We start from the raw sequence: 27,226 nt of genomic DNA on the forward strand, positions 1-27,226 counted from the left end.
TTCAGAATAACCTTGTTCCGGTCATTCTTCTGGGAATGAATTGCACCAAAATAATCTGAGATATAGGAAAACAACAAGAAAGGTGCTCGTTACAAAATTATGTATAATAACAAAAATGCAGATGGCTATGTGATTTTAGTAATGGTAAATTCACATTCTGAAAAATCAGTCAAAAATTATATTGATAAAGAATTTTTAATAACATGGGAAAAAAAGTATTAGAAAGTTTTTTGAAAGCAAGAAATAAGTATACTTATAGAATGATTTTAACTATGTAGAAACAAATACTTTTTTAGAAAGATCTTAACAGTCACTGGAAAAATTAAACTTTATTGTTTTACAAAAACCTATTCTTTTTTTATTTTTTAAATTTTATATTGGAGTACAGTTGATTTACAATGTTGTGTTAATTTCAGGTGTACAGCAAAGTGATTCGGTGGTACACACACGTATCTACTCTTTTTCAGATTCTTTTCCATATAGGTTATCAGAGTACTGAGTAGAGTTCCCTGTGCTTTTCGGTAGGTCCTTGTTGATGACAAAAACCTGTTCTCATCCCTGCTCATGGTAGGGTTTGAGCTGGGTTGTAATTCTTGAAGTATAAGTTAAAGAGGTGAGATGACAGTAGCGCAGTTAGAAATGGATTGAGGGAATTGCGGCTCTTAGACGTTGGCAGAGGTCCGAGTTCTCGCCCTCACCGTGAGCGTGATTGGCTTTGCAGTGCGTCATGCACCTGGAAGACAGACTACAGGAGATGTACCTGAAGAGTAAGATGCTGTCTGAGTACCTTCGTGGACACACGCGCGTGCACGTGAAGGAATTAAGTGTCGTTCTGGGGTGAGTTCTGGGGAGTGCCAGCATCCCCCTGCGGGGGGCTGTCCCCTGCACTCTACCCACTGACCTGTCCAGCCTCTGGGGCTCCCCAGTGAACGGCATGTTTCTTGTATCTGATACTGGAGTGTCACACCCGGAAACACATGCAGACCTTGAAGCTAGTGGTGCCTCGTGAGTCTTCCCCCTGGATTATCTTATCCTTGAAAGTGAAAAGCGTAATCCTACTCCATCTGCCCATGTCTCGTCATTTCAGTAAGATGTGAGAGTCACGAGCTGTCACACACGCGGCGGCAGCTGTGTTTTCCTTGCTTTTTCTGGAGGAGGCGGGGAAGGCCGTTCCCCTGGACTTGGGGGCCCATCTGCACGTCCCGGGGTGACCGTACTCTCCTCCCTTTTATTATGAGCCCATCAGAAGAGGAGGCGTGCATGTTATCGATAACGTATATCATTTTCCAGAGGCTTTGCCCTAACTTCTCTGGGGGAAGACATTCTGACTTGTGTTTTACTCTCTGCTTAATTTTCCACAGAGAAGTAACAAAAAGACATTGTGTAGATGAGGCATTGTCTCCCTTACCTGTGATGATGACTTCCCCCCCCCCCCCGCCACTACTTTGGGGCAAGGAAATACCGTGTATAAAGCGTCAACCCTGAAATTCTCTGTTAAGCCTGCCAATCAAAGTATTATTTCAAGGCTCAGGCCTCTGCATTCCTGTTGGACTTTTCATCTTTCACACCCAGGATATGACTTATACTGTATTGTTTGGCTCTTAGCGTTTCCTGTCACTTTTTTTTTTTCTTACATCATTTAAAAAATATTCTCCCCCCCACCTTTTTTTTTTTTTTTTTTTTTTTTTTTTTTTTTGCGGTACGCGGGCCTTTCACTGTTGTGGCCTCTCCCATTGCGGAGCACAGGCTCGAGACGCGCAGGCTCAGCGGCCATGGCTCACGGGCCCAGCCGCTCTGCGGCATGTGGGATCTTCCCAGACCGGAACAGGGACCCATGTCCCCTGCGTCGGCAGGCGGACTCTCAACCACTGCGCCACCAGGGAAGCCCAATATTCTCCCCTTTTGAGGCGTTTGCTTTTGCACTTTTTACTTAGACCTCTTCACCAGCCTCACTGTAGTCCTACCCCACACCCCATCCGGTTTCCGAGGCAGGATGTGCAGCTTTTATTTCCAGGACGCTTGCCTGGCCCCTGACTGACAGGTGCCCACCATCAGCACCCCGAGAAGGATGGTGAGGGGGGATTTACCTCCTCGTCGCCAGGCCCCTCAGCACCTTGTTAGTGGGGGTCCCTCCAGCCCCTCCTTAGCCCCTCCCGTGGTCAGGCCAGCAGCACTAAGGTGCTGGGAGCTCCCTGTCTGCCCTGAAATGAGATCCGGAGGGAGCATTACTGGAGAAGGCATGGAAAACTCCACGAGCTCATGCCAGCTGCCTTTTTAGGTTATATTTTTAATTTTTGGTTTCGGAAATCAAGGGAGAGCATTAGGACATATTTCAAGGACCGAGACTGTCCTGACTTCTCCAGGACGCGGGGCCTTCTGCCCATGCCCACCTGTGACTGTTGGGCACGTGCTCTTTGGGGGTCTCGGGCGTGTCAGCCTTGAAGAAATCTCCGGGGTTCTGGAGACGCTGCCACCGTCATGCGTTCCCAGAGACGAACGTGAAGCCGGTGCAGACTCGGGGTGCAGGCCGGGAGGGCTGGCCGGAGGGGGACTCGCACAGAGGCCGTGCAGGGATACGAGGAACGTAGAGTCGCAGGGACAGGCTCCCGTGTCCCCACCTCGTTCACTCCGTCATCGGTTCTGGGCACTGACCGGCCAGCCCTGGGGTCCGGCGCCGGGGCCCTTCCCGTAAGTCCTGCTGCTTTAAAGCAACGTCCCCTCCTTTCTCCGCCTTCAGGATCGAGTCTAACGACCTGCCCCTGCTGACGGCTGTCGCCAGCACTCACTCTCCGTACGTCGCTCAGATACTCTTATAAGCTGACGCTCAGGACAGCTGCTCCGTGGAAGAAGGATCAGCCGCTCAGCCGAAGGAGGGAGGACAGACGGCCGCTCCCCAGGACCGCGAGGCCCGGGCAGGGCAGACGGAGCCGGTCCGGCCGCGCCGGGCCGGGCCAGGAGGTGGTGTGAGCACGTCGGGGCCCAGAAGCGGGGCTGAGACATCTCCGAGTTCCAGCGCGAGCTCCCCAAGCTGGGGAGAGGGGTCCCACCGTCCTGAGAAGACGGTCAGCGCGGGGACCCCGGGTCAGCGGCCGAGTGAAGCCCGCGCGTGCCACCCTCCGCTCTAGTGGCTGCGGCGTCACCGTCACCGTCTGGCGCAAAGCACGGGGGGCCGGGAGCTCCAGGGACCCGCTGCTTCCCCATCTTGTCCCAGTTTACCGTGTTCGAGATGCAGCCACGGGTAGGTCAGGGACAGGTCGTTGGTGCGATCAAGGCAGGAATCGGCGCGGCGTCCTCAGCCCGGCCCCGTGTGGTTCCGTGGCAGCGGCGAGCTCGGCCCGACCCCGCCCGGCTTCTCCAGACGCTTCGCAGCTCTCGGCAGCCCTTCAAGCGGGGCCGCTCACCAAAGTTGGTTCTGTAAGCTGGCGAGTGGTTCTGTGGCTGAACTCCTCCCGCGGAAGCCACCTTCCTCCTATCCTAGTTAATACAAATGACTATTTATACTTTAAAAGGCGCAGCTGTCCGGTAGGGAAGTGAAAGCTGCAAGAGTGCAGGATGACTCATGAATTGGTTTGAACGTTTGTAAACAATCCAGATATGAGCTGAAATTTTACACTATCATCTCTGTGCCTTCCAATCCCTGTGTCCTTTTCAAAACAGCTTCCCAGAACTTCACTGCCCCGTAGTGTAAAACCTGCCAAAATGAAGCACTGTTTGTTTATGAGCATCGTGTGCTTTTTACAAATCCTTACTTTTCTGTTGACGTTAACTTTAGTTTACTGACCGTCATCCAGGGTAAAGGAAAAGCCTCTTAGGTAAATGGAGGGTTGAAAGGCAGGGGGCTAACCCAGTACAGCAGAACTGTTACACCTGCGGATCTTGAGGTCGGTTCGTTATAACCAGGCTCTGATTTCCTTCTCTTTTATGAATTGATGCCGGTCCTTTCCATGTAGCCTTTGCACTTAAGAATATGAAACGACTTCCCTTTCAGGAGTTAAGATGACTTCGTATTTTCTACTTGATAAAATCCTGATCCCAAAATCCAAGTTACATTCATCTGTGTCTTTACTCTCTGACAAATGCACGCGAGTTATTTGTTTGAAAGAGGAGAGTGGCAGGACCGATGGAGAAACACAGGTGTGTTCTTCCTTTCTTAGGAATAGGTCAGAACTGCAGCCTTCCCCTCTCTTTTTTAATAAATCTTCTTTCTTTCTTTTGACTGCTCCAGGCAGCTTGTAGCATCTTCGTTCCCCGACCAGGGACTGAACTCAGGCCCTCCGCAGGGAGAGAGCACCGAGCCCTAACCCCTGGACCCCAGGGAATTCCGGCCCCCTTTTCTTTTTACGGTGTGAAATGCAGAGAGGCGTGTTGAGGCGCCTAAGATCTTGGATTTGTATCGTACGCCTTTCTCTCATAAAAGTGACGTTGTCCATTCTTCTATGTTTTCTGTCTCCTCTTGCCTGATGTCTGGCACGAGACGGGTGTGCCGAGTCCTTGGCTCCGTGGCATCGTGGCGGTTGTCGTGGACCTCGCCCGTGGCCACCCTCTCCCCGTCCGTGCTGAGTGAGGTCACAGTGTCCCCTCCGCACCGGCTTCGAGCACCCGCAGTCTCGGTTCCCTTCTCCTCGCTGACACGTTCTGGGCGCTTCCCCTCCCTCCTCCCCCGACCTTCCAGGGCTTCACAGACAATAACTAGGAACAAAATCAGTGCACGTAGCGGCCGGTGAGCAGTAGACCCGGCCCGGGGGACGCTGAGCTTCAAACGGCCGATTCTAAACTCCACGCATTACAGATGCGGCCCAGCCTCTGGAAGCTGAGGAAACTGGCCTTGCCTCCGCATCTCCTGTCCCCCGCCTCTCCTGGGAGAAGGTGACGGAGAGAGAGCGCTCAGGACCCTGGGCAGCCCCGACCCTCACGGCTGCCGCCTGCACAGCAGACCAGGGATGTGTTGCTGCTCGTTCATAAACCCTCCCCTGGAGGACACCCACCTGTGCTCGCTCCTAAACTCAAGCTCCTCCCAAAAGCGGAAAAGAATCTCATGGAACTGTGTTGAGACACACACCGGACCCCACCTGGTGGCTTGGGTCTGTCTTAGCCCAAGAGGCAAGGAAGGGACCCACCCTCGCCCACCTCAAGAAAAGAAACAAAAGTTAAAAAAAAAAAAAAAGTACAAATAGAGAAAACTACCTCAGTTGACAGGATTCCACCTTTAGGGTTTCTTCAACTTCGACGTCTTACCTGTTGAGTGCACCTTTTGTAGCATCTTGCTTTTCCACGCAAGCTGGGAGGCAGGACAGAGCGGTGTGTGCCCGCGTGACCGTGATGGGCCTCTCTCTAGCATGTCGCGGTTTTATTTTTCATAGACTGACGGGTGATATGAATGTAAAGACCGTTGTGTACGTTTAAACATGACAATGAAAACTTAAAATGTAGCTTCCATACTTGTGCATAATTCCAAAGTATTTTATTTTTATCAGTGTTAAATAGCTTTTTGTATAGGCTTCAATCCATTTTTCTGAAGTGTGCTGTTTTTTAATGAAAGTAACTCCAAACTTTTCACATCCCATGGAACTGCCGTTTACACATCGCAACTTTTTAAACTTTCCATATTTTTCAAAGTTAACTTTTTTCGAGGGAGGAAAATCCCTGCCTGCTAAACGATACTAAACTGTTGTTTAGGCCCTTCTAATTAGGTCCTGAGATTTTATAAAATTCAGCCTGTAGCTTTTTAGGTTCCTCACTAGAGTTGGTTGTACATAAAAATAAAGAATATAAAGTGACCCCACGGTTCTTTTAAATATCTGGATTTTTCCACTAACACATACTTTTGAAAGTATTTTGTTCATGCATACTTTCACCAATAAACTGAAAAAGCCTTTAGCTTCTCGGTAAATGTGAACCATTTGTTTTCTCTTGTGCTTTGGGGGAGGGGACCTTTTAATATACTGTTTGCCTAAATCAAGCAGCCCCCTCTGAATGTTAATTTTTAAATGTCCATCTTTGGTGAACCGTATATCTTGAAAGCAAGATTGCAACGTGCTTAAGTTTAAGTGGTTTACAAGAGAAAATTCTGGGATTGATTTGTTACTACTGAAGTTCCATGAAGACAAATTGGTAGGACTTGATGTTTTCGATCAGTTAAATAGGTATCAATGGCAATGTATGGAAATTGTTTTCTTCAAACTTGTTCACGTATCATTTTGATCCATTCTTCTGTGGCATTTGGTGCAATAAACCTTCTGAATTTATCTTGAACATTTTCCTGGTACTGCCTGTGATTCGTTTGTTACGTTTAATCAGACTTAGACGTCTCATTTCCGGTAATTCATGCTGACACGAGCCCACTGTATATGTCAGTGACTCTCAGCGGGGCTGTCTGGGAAACGTAGGGCCTCTTTGGTGAGCACGGTGATGGGCGAGGGCTCCTGGCACAGGGTGGGCAGGGGCTGAGGGGGATAGGAGAACATCTTGTCACATGCAGGGCACCCCGGAATGAGGAGTTATCCCACCTCCTGTGCGACTCTCAAATATCCTGCTGACATTCAGGTGGGTGAAAGCCTTAGTTTATAATGATCTAAGCTGAGAATTTCATTTTGCGTTACATACAAGCACAAGGCACTTCTCTCATGAGCTTACTATACGCTGAATTTTCCAGGAATGCCACTGTTGTATATAAACTGCGGCGAGATTTTACTTTGGAAGGTTGAGGATTTCAGCAAGAACTGCCATCCATTTGGAAAACCCTATTACCCGCAGCTGTGCTCCTCATGAAGTCTGTCACCAGCACAGTGTTCTGTATCATCTCTGCTTGTAGCGGTGGCCTTTCGTGGAGGTTCCATCCAGGAGTGAGTATCTGCTTTGTTCATTATATTTTCTAATCTACTAGTGCCCCAATGGCTGTGTATTAAAGTATATGTTAACATAAGTTGTCAAATAGTACAACTAGGGCATTATAGTGGTTTGTTATAAGTTATGTGTGTAAGGTTATTCTGTTGATGAATCTTGTGAATTTTATTTTAGGAAAATAAAGGGCATTAGAAAATATGTGCTATGAAATGTATCACTGATACATACGGCCTCAGGAAACATATGCTGAGGTGTAACTTTTGTAGCTACATAAGCCCATACCGAATCCTGTTGTTTGCAGACTACAGGAAGGAGTAATATTAGGTATTGCTAAATCCTTTTTGGATTAAAGGTAAATTTCAAGTGTTTTTCACATTCCCTTTAAAACCACGCCTTTGAGAAAGCCCTGACACACACATACACACCACATTGCTCCTTGCTTCTGTTGGATGCCTGATATATGTCACCCCATTTGATCCTCACACCTGGATGAGGTGGGTAGTATGATAGCTAATCTTATGTGTCACCTTGGTTAGGCCATGGTACCCAGATACCTGGTCTAACGCCCGTGTGATGTTGCCGTGAAGGCTTTTTAGAGGAGAGCAACACAGAGGAGTCGGCTTTGAGTAAAGCAGGTTACCCTCCGTACGGTGGGGCGTCTCCCCGGTCAGTTGAAGGACTTCAGAGAAAACAGACTGAGATCCCCTGAAGAAGAGGGAATTCGGCCTCCCCACGGCCTCCGCACTCTTGCCTGGGTCTCCAGCCTGCTGGCCTATATGCAGATTTGGGGTCTGCCAGCCTCCCCAATCATGTGAGCCAATTCCTGAAGAGAAAGCTATCCATCTGTCTGTCGCTGTGCATCTGTCCATCCATCCACCACCCATCCATCCATGCATTTGTCCCTTCATTCATTCATGTCTATCTCTACATCAATCCACCCACCCATCCATTTGTCCCTTTATCCATTTCATCTATCTCTCCATCCATCCATCCATCCATCTGTCCCTTTACCCATCCATTTGTCCCTTTATCCATTCATCTATCTATCTGTCTGTCTTTCCATCCATCCATCCATTCTGTCGGTTCTGTTTCCCTGGAGAACCCTGACTAACATAGGTACTTAAGATATCGGTCCAGTGACATCCATGAGGACCCAACAAAGCAGTTGGGAGTCAGAATATTGTCACACCAGGTTATTGGAGGTTGACTTTGAAGCAAAGATCTTTAACATAGAGAGAGTACAGACTTCATAGTTTCTGCTTAGATAAGTCACATAGTCTCTGAACATGGGATGCAAAGGGGGTGCTGGAGAACAGGAAGAGCCTAAATTAGGACAACCTCTGAGACAACAGAGGAGGAGGTACCAGCTCATTCGTGGTGGGAGAGAGGAGATTAATCCCCACTGCTGTGCCTTGCCCTCTGTGTTCTTGGGGACCTCAGGCCAGCAGTCATCATCCCTTTCTCTCACCTTCAAGCACTCAGTCTACCGACCTTCCTCCTAGGCCCCTGCCTCCACCCCTCACCTCACAAGGTCATGTCTGTCAGCCTCCCCTGGCTCCTCCCATGGTTACTGAGGTCTTTCCCCACATCCAGTCGGGACCCAGAGCTGCTGAACTTGCACTCTTTGGGTGCCGAGTGCATCACCTGCTCTCCTTGCTCCTTCCTTCTTTCAGTCCTTCCTCATTCTCACCCGAGTTACCAAAATGCCCTCCAAACTCACCTCCCTTTTGTAGCAACACTTCTCACCAATCTTCCTCCAGGCTGATGTCTAACCAACCTTCCCAAAATGAAAGTTTAATCCTGTCACTTTTGTTTAAAAGTTGGCCCAGGAAAATCCAAGCTCCTCGGCACCTGAGCCCCCTCCTCTGGCCTCAGCACCGGACGCCCACCTCTGCAGGCTGCTGGTTACCTAAAGGCGCGAGCTGATCACTGCCTGCGCCCTGTCAGTCCTTCGTCCTGGTTTCCCACTCCCTTTTGCTCCATCAAGGCCCCCCCTGTTCTGGCTCAAAATGCAGCTCGGGGCAAATCCGCCAGCGCCTTGCTACTCGGCATCCCTGGATCGACCAGAGCTGCCTCACCCGGGAGCTTGACGGATGTGCAGAATCTCAAACCCTGTCCCAGACCGACTGAACCAGGATCTCACCTTAATACGATCCCCAGATGACACATATGCACACTAAAACCTTGAGAATCACTACTCCCACACCCAGTGTGAGTGAGTGGGTGAGGGAAAGAACATATCAATTACTGAGATTATGTCCATGTTTTGGAAGCAAGGGGGGCAATGAAGATATCTGCAAGCAAAGAAATGAAATAGAAATGGATCACGATGTTGAAACTGTCTCACATACACATAAATTTCACAACACTTAAGTAGCTATTATTTATGTGGAGAAAAAAGGTCAACCAAAAGAAGGGAAAACAAATGTAATAGAAGATAGAACTTCAGAGACATTTTGTGACTTAAAGGAAGAAATTTGGGGAAATGTAGAAAAACAGTTTAGAAATTTGCCCAACTGATTTCCAAAAACATTTCTAAGAGCATTTTGGGTAATGTATACAAGAATTATACATACTGTTAAATACCATAAATTGCACTTCTAGAAAGTTTTAGAAACTTTTAGAAATTAATCTCTAAACTTAGGTTTATAAGAATAAATCCAAACTCAACAACGTGAATATAAAATATCCCCATTTTCAACTATCTATGTTGATGAGAAAGCATTGCGATATTGTGGGTTGGTTTATGTGTTTAAAATTTTCCCCAACCCCCCCCCAATACCATTGGCAAAGTTTTGTTTTTCCAAGGCTGCTTCCAGTGCATGGTTCTGATTCTCGCAGCATGAGGACGGCATTTGGGCTGCATCTCAGGTGAGTACAGTAACAGCCACGCATAGGTGGCCGGTGTGACGCTCATGCTGGAAGCTTGAATTTATCATTTGCTCCGAGTTATCTTCCCCGAAGAGAATTTATGTAAAGTAGGGGGGAGGGCTTGAGTACTTAGTGAAGTGTCAGCCACGAGAACCCTGTGGGATGATCCAAAGGATGGACTTGGGGAACAAGTTTCTAAGGTATCTCTGGAATTAGAAAGCCGGTGCACGGGTGCGGCGCGCTGCGGGGCGGCCGACGCAGGCAGAAGCGGGCGTCGCGGGGAGCGGGCAGCGGGACTGGCTGCTGCGGCAATCGCGTGGCAGGGGGTTGCTAGGCTTCGGTCGCGCGCCCCGCCCTCGCACTCCCTCACCGCCCGGTACGTGCTCGCGCGAGGCTGCCGTGCGGCGCTAGAGCTCCTCGGTTTAAAAAAAAAGAAAGAAAAGAAAGCCTAAGCTGATAAAAAAGTTTATTTTGAATGATACAGTATTTTGTTTATCTCTGAAAGGGAAGAGGTGTAACCAAGTGATCAGTTACCCCCACCAATGATGAGTTAAACTCACGTCAAGTGCCTCTTTGATGGGATACCCTGAGGATGACACGGCATCACTCACCTTGGGATTCCTGCCCAAAACACATCACCCGAGGAAATAGCAGGTAAGCCTGAATTAAGAGGTATTCTACAGAACTGGTCTGAATTGTTCAAGAATGTCAGTGTCATGAAAGACCAGGACTGAGGAGCTGTTCCTAATTGAAGGAGACTAGTGAGGTTTGAGGACTAAACGTAATACCTGGTCCTGGATAGGATCCTGGATCAGGGAAAATGACAAAGGACATCGTTGGGTCAATTAATAAAATTTGCTTATAAACTATAGATAAGGTAATATTGTATCAGTGCTAAATTTCCTGGATCTTATCATTGTACCATGGTTAGGTGCGAGAACGTCCTTGTTCTTAGGCAATGCACCATGAATATTTAGGGGTAAAGCAAAACCACGTCTGCAACTTACCTTCAAATGGTTCAGTAAAAACCAGTGTGTGTCTGTGTGTGTGTGCACGCGTGCATGCACACGCTCATGTGTGTGTGTGTGTAGAAAGAACGCATTAGGATAAAATGAACAACTGATGATTCTGAGTGAGGAGTCTATCAGTTCACTTAGTACTGTTCTTGTGCTCCTGTAAATTTGAAATCATTTCAAAATCAGCCTTTTAACAGATTTTTTTTAATGCACAAAGACATCTCAATTGGATTTAGTGAATGATAGATAGTAGGAGGAATTTGGGACGGTTTAATCCATGATCTCTCTAATCCTACACAAAATTAGTTCAGGTGGAAAATAACTAATCCAAGACTCCTTCACACACACTGCAATAAATCTCACGTGGACCCAGCTCAAAATTCAGACCACATAGGAATGTCAGCAGCTGAACGCTACCTTCTTCAATACAGAGCATCCCTGGGGCAGGACCTACCACGGAGGACGTCCACGGCTCCTCGCAGAGTGTTTCAGATGGATATACAGTTAACTGTCAGACATCTCCTGATGAACAGATCTCTGGCGACAGAGGGTAAGCAATATTCTAGGGCAGTGGCAAGATTCTCCAGCGGAGCAAGAAGCCTCTCTCCATGTAGGGAACAGGAGTCTCTGAGTGTATTCCCTTTTCTATCCTGGAAGCTTGTTGTCACACTCAATATTGAAACGCTGGATGACTACAGAGTGGATTCGCTGTGGTATTATGCAGAAGGACCTCAGGAAATAGTTGTTCATTTGAATACATGCTTACACACTCTTTACTTGAGTCTCATGATAACTCTACAAAATATTCAGGACAGATACTAACATCCCCATTTTACTAATGAAAAAACCCACATCGGGAAATATGCAACTTGTTCAAGATTCCATAGATAGTAATGGGGAAAAAAACCTTGAATTTGAACTGGTATATTCTTACTCTGCTAGGCAGTCTGTGGGGTGTTTTTTTTTTTAATACATTTATTTACTTATTTATTTATATTTGTGGCTGTGTTGGGTCTTCATTGCTGCGCGCGGGCTCTCTAGTTGCGGCGAGCGGGGGCTGCTCTTTGTTGTGGTGTGTGGGCTTCTCACTGCGGTGGCTTCTCGTTGCAGAGCAGGGGCTCTAGGTGCGTGGGCCTCAGTAGTTGTGGCACGTGGGGTCAGTAGTTGTGACCCGCGGCCTCAGTAGTTGTGGCTTGTGGGCTCAGTAGTTGTGGTTCGTGGACTCTAGAGCACAGGCTCAGCAGTTGTGGCACACGGGCTTAGTTGCTTCGTGGCATGTGGGATCTTCCCGGACCAGGGCTCCAACCCGTGTCCCCTGCATTGGTGGGCAGATTCTTAACCACTGCGCCACCAGGGAAGCCCAGTCTGTGGGGTTTTAAGAAGCGTTATAGAGTTACCTCCATCTCACAGACTGAGTTTTCTCAGGTTTTGGAAACTGAGCAGATGGCTGTGCTCTCCAGGTTAAACTATGTGGTAAATAAGCAGTTCTAAGGACTGAGCCCCTCACCTCCTGTTTTCTGTAGCTATAAAATGGGAATAATACCCACCCAGTCACTATACGGACATCACTGTGGAAATCCATTATGAATTACAAAACGTTCTGATAGGTTGAAAGGAGCTATAAAACTGATTATTCATAGTATTGCTATTAAATAGCGTTCTCTAATGCACACGTTAAGACAGCTTGACTTTTTCTACGATTCCGAAAAGCAAATGATCGTACCTCCTGCTCTTTCGGTAGCTTTGACAGCTTAGGTGGTCTGGAAACTCTTGGCAGTGCTACCTGGCTCTGCCGGAGGAGGACGGCCCGTTTGGAGTTCCTTTGGTTGGTGTCCTCATAGTCACCCATATGCCAGGCAATGAAACCACGACTGAAGCTCCCTTCTGCGTCCATAACAGAAGGAGTCGGTTGCCTGAAATAGGAACAAATCGGTTGGTTCTCAAATTGGAAAATTGTTAGAAATAAGGCCACCAGTTTTCAGATAGTTGAGATTTGTCTGCATCTGTTGTGATTGTGATGATTTCTAGCCATGGAGCTTGGGAAAGCTAAGGCCCTGAGCCCTCAGCCAGTGTCCTGAGAAGCTTCTGAACTCTGCCCCTCCACTTCCCTAGACATCCAGCTGCTGGAGATGCAGGGAACTACCTGCACAGGTGGACACTTATCCAGGAAGCTTGTTGATGACATCACCCTGGTACCACGACTGCTCCTGGCATCCTTTAGAGCCGAGTAGGCAAGATGCTGGGAATTTGGGGGCAGCCTGAGGCCTTGAGTTCTCCTGCAGGACACGCCTGTCGGGTTTGAGACTTCGGGGGGTTCAGGGAAAAGCCAGCTTGGCGATGACAGAATCTGACTTTGGACAGTGCGTGGGAGGAAAGATCCTGGCTTCACTCTCTTTCCCCAGTGAAATCACGGTCTCCGTTCCAACTCCCCTTAATTAGAATATTATCTGAGGACTGCTTCCCCATCGTAAAGGGCCAGGTCTGGGGGAAAGGACAAGAAGGATCGTAGGATAAGGATTGCCATGTCTTTTGGAAGGCTGTTGTCACCCAAGAGAGCTCGTGGGGCTTCTTACCTTCTTACCTTCACGTAAGAAGCAGACCTTCATTCTGTTTTATGGCCAAGTAATATTCCATCTTGTTTATCTATTCACCAGTGGATGGATGTTTGGGTTGGTTCCACCTTTTTTTCTACCTAGGACTAGAATTGTGGGGTTGTATGGTAATTCTATGCTTAGCTTTTTGAGAAACCACTAAACTGTTTTCCATAACAGCTTCACCATTTTACACTAACACCAGCAGCGTAGGAGGGTTCTAATTTCTACACATCCTCATCAACGCTTGTTATTGCCTTTTTTATTTTACCATCCAAGTGTGAAGTGGTATCTCATGTGGTTTTCATTTGCATTTCTCTCATAACTAATTATGTTAAACATCTTTTCATGGGTTTATTGACCACTTGTGCATCTTTTTTGGAAAGCTGTCTATTCATATCTTTTGCTGCGTAATTTTATGCAGTTGTCTTTTAAATCATATAGGAAAAAAAGAGTTAAAAACCAAAATACATTAATGCTGACTATTTTTTTGGGGTTTTTTTGCGGTACGCGGGCCTCTCACTGTTGTGGCCTCTCCCGTTGCGGAGCACAGGCTCCAGACGCGCAGGCTCAGTGGCCATGGCTCACGGGCCCAGCCGCTCCGCAGCATGTGGGATCTTCCCAGACCGGGGCACGAACCCGTGTCCCCTGCATCGGCAGGCGGACTCTCAACCACTGCGCCACCAAGGAAGCCCCATTAATGCTGACTTTTACATTTACCTATGCAGTTACCTTCACCACTGGCTTGTTAATTATTTTGTGCATTTGAGTTACTGTTTGTTGTCCTTTTGTTTCAACCTGAAGGACTCCCTTTAGCATTTAGTGTAGGGTAGGTCTGCTAGGGACAAAATTCTCTCAGTTTTTATCTGTAATGTCTTAATTTCTCCTTCATTTTTGAAGGATAGTTTTGCTGGATATAGAACTTTTTGGCTAACTTGTTTTTCTTTCAGCACATTGAATATATCATTCCACTGCTTTCTGGCTTTCATTATTTCTGCTGAGAATTTAGCTGTTCATCTTGAAGATCCCTTGTATACAATGACTCATTTTTCTTCTGCTACTTTCAAGATTCTTTGTCTTTGCCATTTGACCGTCTGACTATGATGTATCTAAGTGTGGGTCTCTGAGTTTATCTTACTTGGAGTTTGTTGAGCTTCTTGAATGTGTCAGTTACTGTTTTTCATCAAATTTGGGATGCTTCTGGCCATTATTTCAAATATCCCTTCTGCTCCTTCCTCTCTTCCTCTTTTCCTTCTGGGATTCCCATTATGCTATGTTGGTACACAGTCTCAGAGCTCTGTTCCTTGTGCATTTTTTAAAAATTCTTTTTTCTTTCCATTTCTCAGAATGTATAATCTCAGTTGATCTATACTTAAGTATACTGATTCTTTTCTGATAGCTCAAACCTGCTATTAAGCTCCCATTGTGAGTTTTTCATTTCAGTTATTGTACTTTTCAACTCCAGAATTTCTATTTTTCTATATGTATGATTTCTATCTCTTTATTGATATTCTGTTTGTCAAGACCTTGTTCTCATACTTTCCTTTAACATTTTAGACATGGTTTCTGTGAGGGGAGGGTCCAAGTTCAGTCCATGCCTTCCCTTCTGTTCCCAAGAAGCTCTCTGTGCTCAGTACAGGACATGCTGACAAGCTCACAAGTCGCACTGCATGGAAAGAGCTAAGAGCACAGTCAGTACGTACCTGTTCCCTTTATCTGGAGCACGTGTAAACTTTCTCAGAACTGCTTAGCTATGCATGCGTAAATGGCCCACAGGTACACCCCCAACTTTGTGTATTTCAGACTCTAAGGGGTAAGAGTTGGGGTCCTTCTACCACGGCACAAAGTGAGGCAAATGCAGTCACACTGCCCACTGCGAGCCATGGGGGTCTGCCACGCCGCAAGGAGGTGGATCTCGTGTACTCTCTCCTCTTGGGGTAGGTACACAATGTACCATTTGAGCCTGCATGCCTGTTGTCTGCTCTCAGTGACCTTGAGTCATGCACTGGCCTCTTCCCTGGCTGGCACGCACCTGCCTGTTAGCTCTGGCCACACTCATGTTCTATTCTATTCTACTCTATCCTCTGGCACAGCCTAACCACCTGTGGAAGCCGTCTCCCTTAGTGTCTTGAGCCTATTTGAAATAGCTGACTTAAAGCCTCTGTCAGCTAAATATAGCCGTGCTTCCTTCGAGACAGTTTCTGTTGATCGCTTTCTTTCCCTGTGTATCAGCCACACTTTCCTGTTCCTGTTCCTCATAATTTTTCTGTTGATAAATTGACATTTGAAATAATATACTGTGCCAATTCTGGAAATGAGATTTTCTCCCTCTCCCCAGGGCTTGTTGTTCCTGCTTGTTTCGGTTTTTTTCTCTTTGTTGTTGTTTTTGTTGCTTTTTGTTTGTTTGTTTTCGGTGGTGGTGGTGATGTTGCTGTTGTTTACTTTCCTGGACTAATTGTTTAAAGTCTGTCATGTGTGCCCCCTGAATTTTCTGCTTGGTTAGCTTAGTGGTCAGCTAATGATTGGACAGAAATCTCCTTAAATGCCTCAAATCCATGTGTTTTCTGGTCTTTGTTTGTGTCTAGGCATACCTTCAATGCCCCAGCAGACAGTTTACAACTCTGCCTTAGCCTTCGTTTCCTGCTTTCATGGAGCTTCAAGGTTAGCCAAAGGTCAGAGATTAGGACCTTCCGGGGCCTTGCCTGGGCATGTGCACAGCACTGCACGTGTGCACAGCCTTCTAGATTTCTAGGCATATGTTAGAGCTTTTTGAAGTTCTCTAGAGATATGTCATTTCCCAGTTTTTTCCTTAAAGATTTTTGGTCAGCTTCTTGTTTGCCCCAACTTGTATTGCCCTCCTCCCCCCAGGTGACTGTGATATTAAATGATTGTTGTTTTTGACGGCTGCTTGTGAGATAGAGATGTTCATACAGAGTCAGGTCAAATAATGACAAGCCCTGAGCATGGAGATTTTCCAGGGATTTTCAAGACAGATCGAATAATGAAACAAAACAAAAAGATAATCTACTGAATGGGAGAAAATATCTGCACATGATATGACCAATAAGGGATTAATATCCATCATATATAAACAGCTCATACAACTCAACATTAAAAAACAAACAACCTGATTAAAAAATGGGCAGAAGACCTGAATAGACATTTTTCTAAAGAGGAAATGCAGATGGTCAAAAGATATATGAAAATATGGTCAACATCTCTAATCATCAGGGAAATGCAAATCAAAACTACAATGAACTGTCACCTCACACCTGTCAGAATGGCCATGATTAAAAAGAACACGCTAATAAAGATGTTAAAAAAAGAACACAAATAACAAATGTTGGCAAGGATGTGGAGCAAAGGGAACACTGGTACACTGTTGGTGGGAATGTAAATTGGTGCAGCCACTATGCAAAACAGTATGGAGGTTCCTCAAAAAACTAAAAATAGAGCTACCATAGGACTCAGCAATTCCACTCCTGGGCATATATCTGGAGAAAACTATGATTCAAAAAGATACATGCACCCCAATGTTCATAGCAGCATTGTTTACAATAGTCAAGGTATGGAAGCAACCTAAGTGTCCATTGATAGATGAATGGATTAAGATGTGGTGTATATATACAATGGAATATTACTCAGCCATAAAAAAGAACGAAATTTTGCCATTTGTGACAACATGGATGGACTTGGAGGGCATTATGCTCAGTGAAATAAGTCAGACAAAGACAAATACTATCTGATATCACTTATATGTGGAATCTAAAAAAATACAAGAAATTAGTGAATATAACAAAAAAGAAGGAGACTCACAGATATAGAGAACAAACTAGTGGTTACCAGTGGGGAGAAAGGGAAGAGGCAATACAGAGGTCAGGGGGGAGTGGGAGGTACAAACTATTAGGTGTAAGGTGGGCTCAAGGGTGTACGTTCAACACGGAGAATATGGCCAATATTTTGTAATAACTGTAAATGGAAATTAACTTTTTAAATTGTATAAAAAATTTAAAAATTAAAAATTTAATTTAATTTAAATTGTATAAAAAATTTAAAAATTAAAAAAATAAAGAGCTGGAGTTGGGATTTGAACCCAACCAGTTACACACACACAGACACCAAATCAAATACAACACTCCTCTGAGTAGGAAGCTTTTCAAGGCGCTTCAAACTCGTGTTTCCCCTTCAGTGACTGGTCAGCTGCTAGTTTTCACAGCTACCATGGTTGTGAGGCTATTGGTTTTTTCAAGGCTACCTTGAGCTGGAAAGAGAGGATGGGAATAGAGCAATTTTAATTTAAATGTAAAATGTCACAAAGATCGTGTTTCTAAGATTTAGCCATTTTTCTTAAATACGTGCTCCATGGATTACTGAAAGCATTTGTTCATTCATTTCCAATGTTTTGAAAAAGGTGATTTTGACAATTTTTGCCACCGTTCTTATTTCTTTTATGGAGGAAATATGTTTTTGGAGGTCCTTACTGCACCATTCCTGAAGTGGTTTCCAAACTGAATTATTTTAAAATGAAACAAAGACTCACTATTTAAGGAAGAATCGTCTGTGCCTTCTGTTTCCACTCATTTGCCCCTGCTCCAAATGCTGCTTGGTGTTGCTTTTACTTCATCGTGATGGTTCTGACCCCAGCTGACAGCAGCCTTCTTCCTGAGATCATCACCTCTTTTCAGACTTTCTAGTAAGACTTCCAAGAAGCATTCGTGATTGTGGACACTTTCCTCCTCCTGGCTTTCTACTGGGCTTTCAGAGCTCTTTTCTTTCTGTCTCTCCTCTTACTTCTCATATTACTTCCTCTACTTTTCCTCTGGAATAATCTTTTATTCTTTTGGCTCCTTTATCACTGGTATTCCCCAGGATTCCATCCTTGATTCTCATCTCCCAATATACAACCACCCATCTCCAAATCGGGAAATAGCCTTTCTAGCTGATGATCCAACCAACGTCAGTATACTTATGTGTAAATTTTTTACTTTCAGCTCTAAAAATCTAAGTACAGATCCCCAGCTTCTCACTGAACCTAGTGCCGGGAATCTCATTACTAACAATGATAACTGTTTCTAGCATTCATTGAGATACACGAGGTTCCAGACACTCTGCTAGATGCTCGATGTGTATTACCTCTCTCTAATCTTTATTACAGTCCAACGTGATAGACGTCATTTCCTGCTTTTTACCTCTGAAGGTAGACTAAGTAATTTAGTCTAACAGATCAAACAGATCTAAAAGATCAAACAGTTAAAAAGCAGTAGAGCTGGGATCTGCACTCAGAGTTGTCTGACTCTAAACGTATATAATTACCTCAGCTGTAAAATGGGGATCATATTACAATACCTACTCTTCATAAGGACTAAATGAGTCAATACCTAGAAAGCACTTAGTATCTGGCCCATAGTAAAAATTCAATAAAAAGTTGGCCATTTGTATTTTAATTACAGGATGCTGCCTCTCAGCTCATCTTGCCATCTCCCTGTTTTCTCTCTTCCCCCAAATAGACCCTCTTCTTCCTGCGTTCCCTTTTTCGTTCACTGCCATAACCGTTTCCCCAGCCACCCCCAGAGGGGCACATCAGAGCTGCCTTGGGCTTTCACATCTCCTCCACCCACATTCTGTTGGTTGCCAAGCCTCGTGGAACCGTTCTCTAAACGACCTCACCATCCCCGTCTCTCACTCGGGCGCCCATCGGTGTGATTATTCCAGTTTTACTTAACGTGCCTTTCTTCTTCGGGCTCTCCTTTCTCTGCTCTGCCCGCTCAGCGAACAGTTTTCAACAGCTATTACGTGCCATGCATTCTTTCTATCACAGAGATTTAATTATATCGCTTCCTTACTTAACAATTGGAAACAACGCTTTGTCGCCTACAGAACTAAGCACAAAACCTTCGTCGGGAATTCGAAACGCTGCACCAACCGGCCCCTGTACTGCATCCCAGTCTCATCTCCTGTCACACCCCAAACCAGCGCCCAGTGCTTCAGCCGCGCGGCGGGCTTCCCTCTGCACACCAGAAAGGCTCACTCCTCCGAGCCTTTTTTGATTCCATATATATGTGTGTTAGCATACGGTATTTGTTTTTTTCTTTCTTACTTCACTCTGTAGGACAGACTCTTCCTTATGGATGGGATCGCTTCCCTGGTTCCACCTCCAGGCTCACCTTTTGATTTCCTACCCAGCCTTAAAAATGCAGCTCAAGCTACCCCTCCTACAGAACATTCCTGATTGGCTATCTGACCTTCAACACGGTTTACACATTGTTCACTCCTACTTTACTTGGCGTCTTCCTGAAAGGGAAGGAACCCTGTCGTGCTTTTTTGGGTCTTCAGTGTCTAGCAGAGTTCCTGACGTAGAACACGTTTCCAGTCGAGTTTGCTTGCTTCTCTCAAGGTACCCAAAGATGGTCAGTTGTTACCTCAATGCAGAGAGCCTGTGACTGCATGGATTGGAGGGTTTGCAGAGAGGTGGGATTGAGTTCAAGTTCACACTCTCTTTTGCTAGTTGAATTTTTTAAACTGTGAGCTTGTAATTTTTTTTTTATAATAAAAGATGTCTAAATGTTGCTTAAAAACTGTTGGTTGTTTGGAAAATGATCAAAATTTTCCTAGCAGACCGGACAACACAGAAATAGGGTCAGAAGATAAAACAGACTCCAGCACCGAGTTAGGAAATGACTGGCTGGGACTTGCTTATATAACTGTCTAAAAGCGATGGGACAAACTGAACCTTGATGTTGACACTTGTGCCAGAAAACATACTCTGGGTGGCTGAAGAGCAGCCCTTCCAGGGCAGTGCTCTGCTTGGTCTTCCGGGTTCCCACCTTTTTGTGTGAGCTGGGCCCGCAGGAGACTCCAGGGCAGCCACCTGGATTCACGACCCAACAGTCTTGTCCAGGAGCAAAGCTTTTTCTACTGTTTGGACATCTGGGTTCCCTCTGGTTGAGTGAAGATTGTTCTAATAAGTGGTAAAATTACTGTCTTTTGGATTCCAAAGTTAAGGAAACAAACAAATCGCTAACTAAGCCCCAGTGAGTCGGTCTGGTTGCCTTATACATACCGGGCGACAGTTATTCACTAGAGTTTCAATAGAGAAAGATGTGGAAACTTCCCTGCTGGGCTCAGCATTCTCCTTGCAGCATCGTAAAGTGATGTAACCCTGTGCATTTCTAGCCTGTGAAGAGGCCTGGGGCTGTATCCGTATAGCGACTTAAAAGCACCACTACTTATTTCCCCAGCAAGCTAGTTCCCCTAAATGTTTGCTTTCTTGCAGGGTCATTGATTTCTGCTCTTTCCATTTCCGGAAGTACTCAAAAGCCATTGATGGCTCAATGGAAACTTCTGAGAAACACATTCCGAAACCATTTGGCAGGATCCTTGCTTTCTTGGAGAACAGGCCTTCTATAGAACATTTGCAGGAAAATAAGACCCCAATTTTTTAAAGATCTCTGCATTTACGGTATAGTCCACACCTAAAGTCAGAATCCGCCAAGGATACAATTAGGGCTTTCATGATGCTTAAAACTGTTTTTCTCTTCTGAACTGGCCTTCTGCATTGATGGAGTGGGTGTTACTGCTGACACTGGCAGCCACATATGTCCAATGATTTCAGAGACAGACAACAGCCAGAGACCAGGGTTCCTCCCGAGCACACAGTCGGGAGAGGTCATATAAAGCATCATCCCCGGAGCCTTCTCAAGAGAACTTATCTTGGAGGGGCGGGGCCACAGAGGCGGACCTGGGGAGACTGGGGCGGTTGCAGGTCGGTGTTAGCTGTGTCATCATTCAGTTACGTCAGACCTCATTTCTTACCCATTTACCTTCCTTCTCTCCCTGCCCTAGAGAATCATACGTGATGCCCTAGAGAATCATGCGTGAGGACGTTGCATCTCACTTTCAAAAGACACCGTCTTAATCCTCGGGTAACAATGACTTGATCCTGGATCAGCAGCTGTCATGGAGATGATTAAAAAGCATGAAATTATCTTGATGTTTCATGTTTGGACAAAGTGAGTGCACGACTATATTTAGCAATTTTTAAAATATAAGTTTTAATGCAACTGGAATTTATCCTAGGTTGTTTGTTGCCCAAGAGATTCTTGTTGAGTGGAAAGAGAAAGAGACTTATTTAAAAAGCTAATTCTTGGGCTTCTCTGGTGGCGCAGTGGTTGCGAGTCCGCCTGCCGATGCAGGGGACACAGGTTCGTGCCCCGGTCCAGGAAGATCCTACATGCCGTGGAGCGGCTGGGCCCGTGAGCCATGGCCGCTGAGCCTGCGCGTCCGGAGCCTGTGCTCCGCAACGGGAGAGGCCGCAACAGTGAGAAGCCCGCATACAGCAAAAAAAAAAAAAGAAAAGCTAATTCTTAGTAATTCATACCCAAAGCTGCCTATAAAGACTTGTCTACAAGATGCTGACCTTCCTTCTGTAATGTGCAGTCTTCAAGATGCTGGGAAAATCAAGGTTCTACCTCTGAGTGATAACCAGTTTACAATAAAGGTCCAAGGTTAAATGTAACTGAGTGATTAGGACAATGTGTGGAGATGTACAGCCTCAAAGATGCAGAAGCCGCCTGCATGACTGGTCAAGTCTTCAGACAACAAGAGTCTGAACCCGAGTTTTTTGAACAGAGATTAGTATGTGTTCATCCGTGTCCCAGGTCCCTGGAGACCACGCAGAAGGCTAACAGCATATGTAAGATAGACACATGGCACGGGACCAAAACACCAGTGCATGAATCCACAATTGCTTATTTACCTCTGTACCTGTCAACAGCTACTAAGAAGTTATTTGATTGCAATACACTTCCAATGTTAATCATTCATGATGAAATGCAGAAGAACATTTTTTTTTTTTTTTTTTTTTTTGCGGTATGCGAGCCTCTCACCGCTGTGGCCTCTCCCGTTGCGGAGCACAGGCTCCGGACGCACAGGCTCAGCGGCCACGGCTCACAGGCCCAGCCACTCCACGGCATGTGGGATCTTCCCAGACCGGGGCACGAACCCGTGTCCCCTGCATCGGCAGGCAGACTCTCAACCACTGTGCCACCAGGGAAGCCCAGAAGAACATTTTTATGCCTGTTTGAATCTTTAATCTTGTTTAGTAGTTCTCTCCTTGCCCAAATAACAAAAATGCCTACGATCAGTTTTACACCATTAACAATTCGAAAACAAACTTGTTAAATGGGTCTGCATATCTATGGGCACAAACTATTTTGCAAAGTAGATAGAATTATTTATATTTATAAACAAAACTGTGTGATTCACATTAGCATGAAACATACCACCTCAAGGATGAAAATGAAATTGCTCCCCAAAGAAATGTTGGGGAAAACACAAGAGATGCATCCCCAAATTGCCACCGTCCACCATTAACTATTTCAGACATAAGAACATTGCTTGAATGCTATTTTTAAAAGACAGAAAGAGATAACTAAATGTAAGAATATTTATTTTTCCTTTAAGTAGGAAAAAACCCACTCTCTTGGGCTCTCTTCAAGGAGGAGAGCATCTAAGGCTTGTGCAGTTCTGTAAAATTACACACACCATATGCTTCAGACCCCAAATTGTGATTATTTTGATTTGATTTATTGCTTTTACTCCATAGGAAACACAACCACTTTATTTGAAAGACTTGTTAAATATCCTACCACTTGGCTGGAGTAAAGAATTTATTGGAACAAGAGAGGTCTTGCATGACCCTCAGCGGACAAACACTTCTTCATTGCTTTGCCAGCTTGTCTTCCCCGAGCTCCAGAATGTGGAGCTCACGGCTGGTTGCACTTGTGGATGTCAGCTGGGCTTCCAGTCACCCAGGCCATGCCGTCAAAATCAAACATGCTGTCTTCCTGTGCCTAATAACACACTCCACAACGTTCATGTTGCCAAGAGTTGTTCCACAACGTGGACCTACACAGAGGAGTTTACTGATTTTCGTTCAGTATTTTAAATGATTTATATGAAATGACTATCACTTGTGCTCACTCAGAGGCAGCTGTCCAAAAGCTTTCAGCAATGCAGCGTGTTAGACTGTCTGGGGTCACCTGTGAGGAATGTTGAATGGAATTCCTGATGTTGCTGGAGATGTGGGCGATTTTCTGTAGGACATCCAGGAAGTCCTGCCAGTTTCAGCAGCATGGGGCGTCTCTCCATGCTGGTGCTTCCTGGGTGACACTTGTTTTTTTTTTGCATCCAGATCAGAAAACCACAAGGGGAAGAAAGGGCAGCAACATGTACTTCAGCTGTGTGGCAGCAATCCTGGGGAAGGCTGGTAGGGAGAATATAACAGTATTGACTCAATTTAGTCTTGGACATGCTTATCTATCCAGATGGTGAAGCCTGACCTTCATTAACTAAGGATAAAGTTGATAGAATTTCATCTTAGTTCCTTTGGAATCTAAGGATATAGAAAATTAGACAAAATGGTTAAAAGAGCCTCAAGGACCCATCACCATCTTCAAACGCTATCAATTTATAGCCAGTCTTATTGAATCTCTATCTTACTTACTAATCCTCCCTCCGCCAAGACATCGACTCTCAAAGATATAAAAACTCTTCTTGCTAACATCATCACAATGCCATTATTTCTCCTAAAATTTTAATACTTTCACCAAATATTCAGCATTCAAGATTCTGGCTAGCTCATCAGTGTTACGACTTTTTAATCAGCCTGTTTGTTAGAAACAGAAGACTTGTAAGCTTCACACCTGTAATTGCTTAAGGCTTTCACGTTTCCTTTAGTTCATAGGTTCTCTCCATCTCTATTCTCCTCTACCTCCCCCTCCTCTTCCTCCTTGTCTTTCTCCTTCTCATTATTTGTTGAAGAAACACAATTTCTATAAAAAATGGTGTTTCCATTTGTCCTATGAAATTTCCCACATCTGACCTCTCCAAGTCGTCATTTAACATTTTCTGCCATCATCTTATTTCCTATACAGTGTTGGCTGGATTTAGAGGCTTGATCTAAGTCAGGCTGGGTTTTGGGGGCAAGACCACCACGTTAGTTTGCTAGGGTTGCCATCACGCAGTGCTGCAGACAGGCGGCTGAAGAGCAGAAATGTAGTATCCACCATTACAGAGGCTGGAAGTCCGAGATCTAGGGGTCAGCAGGGCTGGTTTCTCCCGAGGCCGCTCTCCTTGGTGTGTGGACGGCTGTCTTCTCCCTGTGTCTTCACATGGTCTTTTCTCTGTGTGTGTCTGTGTTCAAACCTCCTCTTCTTGTAAAGACACCAGTCAGATTGGATTAGGGCCAACCTAATGACCTCATTTTAATTTAATCACCTCTCTGAAGACACTTTCTCCAAATGCAGTCACATTCTGAGGTACTGGGGGGTTAGGACTTCAACACAGGAATTTCGGGAGTGAACAAGTCAGTCCATAATAACTTTCCAGGTAGTTGTGTGCCCTTCCATCAAGACGTATATACAATATCGGATCGTTTGTCTTTTTGTGGGTTTGGCAGTCGCTCATGATCAATATCTAGATTCATTCACTTGAGTTTGCAAAGTGGTGATAGCCTAATTCTGTTGTTACTTCTTTATGTATTAGCTAGATTCCTTTTTTTTTCTTTTTTTTTAAGTTGATTCATCTTCTCTTTGGTTTGCAGTGGTACAGTTTGTATTAGAAAGGCAGAATTAATATTTGATCCTTTTCGTTTATTTACTCATTTTCAAAATAATAGGTTGGTTCATTGGAATCCTCCAATGTGATCAGTTTGTTGAGGCTTTTTAACTGACACTGTGAACTCACGGATGTTCACGTCTGTGTGTATGAAGGTGTGATATATATTAATCCACTGCAGTTATTACCTTTCCGTCAAGTTGTCCTATGTTTGGCCAGTGGGAGTCTCTGCGAGCTTGGCTTGCAAGTCCCTCAGACAGGACTGCGGTAGTCCTGGAGAGCTCCCTTATCTGGTACGGCATGATGTACCAGGCTCATGTTTTCCATTTCCTCTCCAGATCCGAGAAGCTCCGGTTCCTTTTAGTGGAAAAGGTGCTTGAAGAGCAGAATCTGAGCACTAGGGGAGCTCACGGCTACTGAGTTGATTTCTACATCTAGGCCTTTCTAGTGAGTCGAACTATGAACCAGATGTACGTAAACATTCAGCATCATACATATGTGTACATATATAATCCCAATCAAATTCAGGGTTTGCTTTATCTTAACATCTGTCTTTCCTCTTTCCCACTCCAAGAATCCTGGCCTCAACCACAGCAGGAATGATTAAATAAGAACCCCACGTTGCTGTCCATTTGCTTTCACACACGACGCACGCACAGCAGAGTCAGACTCGCACAGCTAACACGCCCACCAAGCTTTCTGCAGCTCTTTCTGTCCTTAGATTTGTACTCAAATCACTGTGCTTTACAATCCCTGGGAATATTTCCTCCCTGTGGGTTAAACCATCAACTGGGTACATATTTAGGGTTTTTTGTTTTTCATTTTATATTTAAATACATTTATTTTATAAATAAGAACTCAGATATGAGGTGCACGTCTTGTATGTCTTACGTAAGGTGAGACACGCACATGGTTTCAAAGCCAAACCAAGCGTGGTGTCAGCAGTGCTCTCCTGTTTCTCTCGTCGCCCTGTGTGTCTAAGCCAGAGGAAGGGCTGGCTTTGTGTGGTGGCGGATTTGGAGGAGGAGGTGATGCCTGAATCGTGTCTTACTGAACAGCTGTAAAGAGTGACTCCGATTCTGCGAGAATCTGTCTCGAAGGCCTTAGGGAAGAAAACATTTGTTCTGCCACCCACCATGTAATTCTTCTTTGAATTTTAATGCGTTAGCCTTTAGGCTGCGAGACAGAAAACAGCCGCTGTGTTCTGTTTAAACTCGGCCATCTTTCTACTTTGCCGTACAGGCTAGAAATGAGAAGGTTTTGTCAAATATATGGTTATGCGCTCCAAAGCAGTTCGTCTGGATCTGTGAAGTTCCATCTCGTGATAACATCTTGGAATCTAAATATAGCAGTATTATCTAAAATAGATAAGCAACAAGGATGTATTGTACAGCACAGGGAAATTCAGCCATTATCTTGTAATAACTTTAAATGGAGTATAATCAATAAAATTTTGAATTACTTTGCTATACACCTGAAACTAATGTAATACTGTATATCAACTATACTTCAATAAAACAATAAAGCATAGTGTAAAAAAAGAAAGATAAGTATATTTTTTAAAATAAAATACAGGAGTTTTAATGGAAACAAAATTAATTAATTAATATAACTGTTCTAGAAGCCAACTTCCACCCATCCTTCAAGCTCAGGGGACCTTATGGAGCCTTCCTGATGTTGCCCCAAAGTTTAGATTCCCCAACATCTGTTTCCATGACACCCACTAGAATACTCCTATTGTAACAGGCATTGCACTTAGTTGTTACACTTTAAGTATCTAAAACACAAAGCATGGTGCCAGGCACAATTTAATATTTCTATCACTGCATCCAAATATACTCTAGTATGATTATTCATTTAGGTGTCTCTTTCCCCCAGCTATTCGATAAGCTTTCTGAGGGCAGGAACTGTGTCTTCGTTCCTCGGGGCCACACTTGTTCACAGTTTGGATGGAATAAAGAACAGAAGAGATACTATTGGACACAGAATTAGAATAACAGAGGCTAAACCCAGTATCCTCTTGAGGATCATATTATAAGGACGAGGCCACCTTTGAAAGTGATGGATAGCATCCTCGTAAACTCCCAACGCCGCTGAACGCTACCGTCTGACCTCTGTACCCTCAGAGCGTAAAACATAATGTGACCGCTGTAGCATATTCTATACATGTTGTGGCGCATCCTACAGTCATTTTGAGACTTCCTTAAACTGGGGAAAGAAGCTACCCTCCTGTGTGTCAGATCCATTCCGGATGCCTTACACGCTCACACTTCATCCTCAAGACAGCCC

At 45.0% G+C, this 27,226-nt stretch overlaps 2 protein-coding genes across 4 annotated transcripts in view; one reads left to right on the forward strand and one right to left on the reverse strand.

Moving 5' to 3' along the window:
- The window catches only part of FNIP2 (folliculin interacting protein 2), a gene marked incomplete at its 5' end in the record, with an annotated part of 67,646 nt that extends 61,415 nt beyond the window's left edge, over positions 1-6,231 (forward strand). Inside the window, 2 exons of the mRNA XM_082653290.1 lie at positions 722-837; positions 2,738-6,231. Coding sequence (XP_082509416.1) covers positions 722-837; positions 2,738-2,816 — 195 coding nt within the window. The 3' untranslated portion in view covers positions 2,817-6,231. The remainder of the gene's footprint in view (positions 1-721; positions 838-2,737) is intronic.
- A 6,147-nt stretch (positions 6,232-12,378) lies between these two features.
- Positions 12,379-27,226, reverse strand: part of SPMIP2 (sperm microtubule inner protein 2) — a gene marked incomplete at both ends in the record, with an annotated part of 144,250 nt that continues 129,402 nt past the window's right edge. For 2 of the 3 annotated variants that reach the window (XR_014296654.1, XR_014296655.1), the window contains one exon: positions 12,584-12,643. Coding sequence is in view for 1 of the 3 variants with exons in the window: in XM_082653214.1 (XP_082509340.1) it covers positions 12,379-12,643 (265 nt within the window). Of the gene's footprint in view, positions 12,644-27,226 lie in introns of all 3 variants that reach the window. The other variant, XM_082653214.1, reaches the window with a different exon arrangement.

Source organism: Grampus griseus, assembly GCF_964374135.1.
Source record: "Grampus griseus genome assembly, chromosome: 4".
NCBI classification, from domain to species: Eukaryota; Metazoa; Chordata; class Mammalia; order Artiodactyla; family Delphinidae; genus Grampus; species Grampus griseus.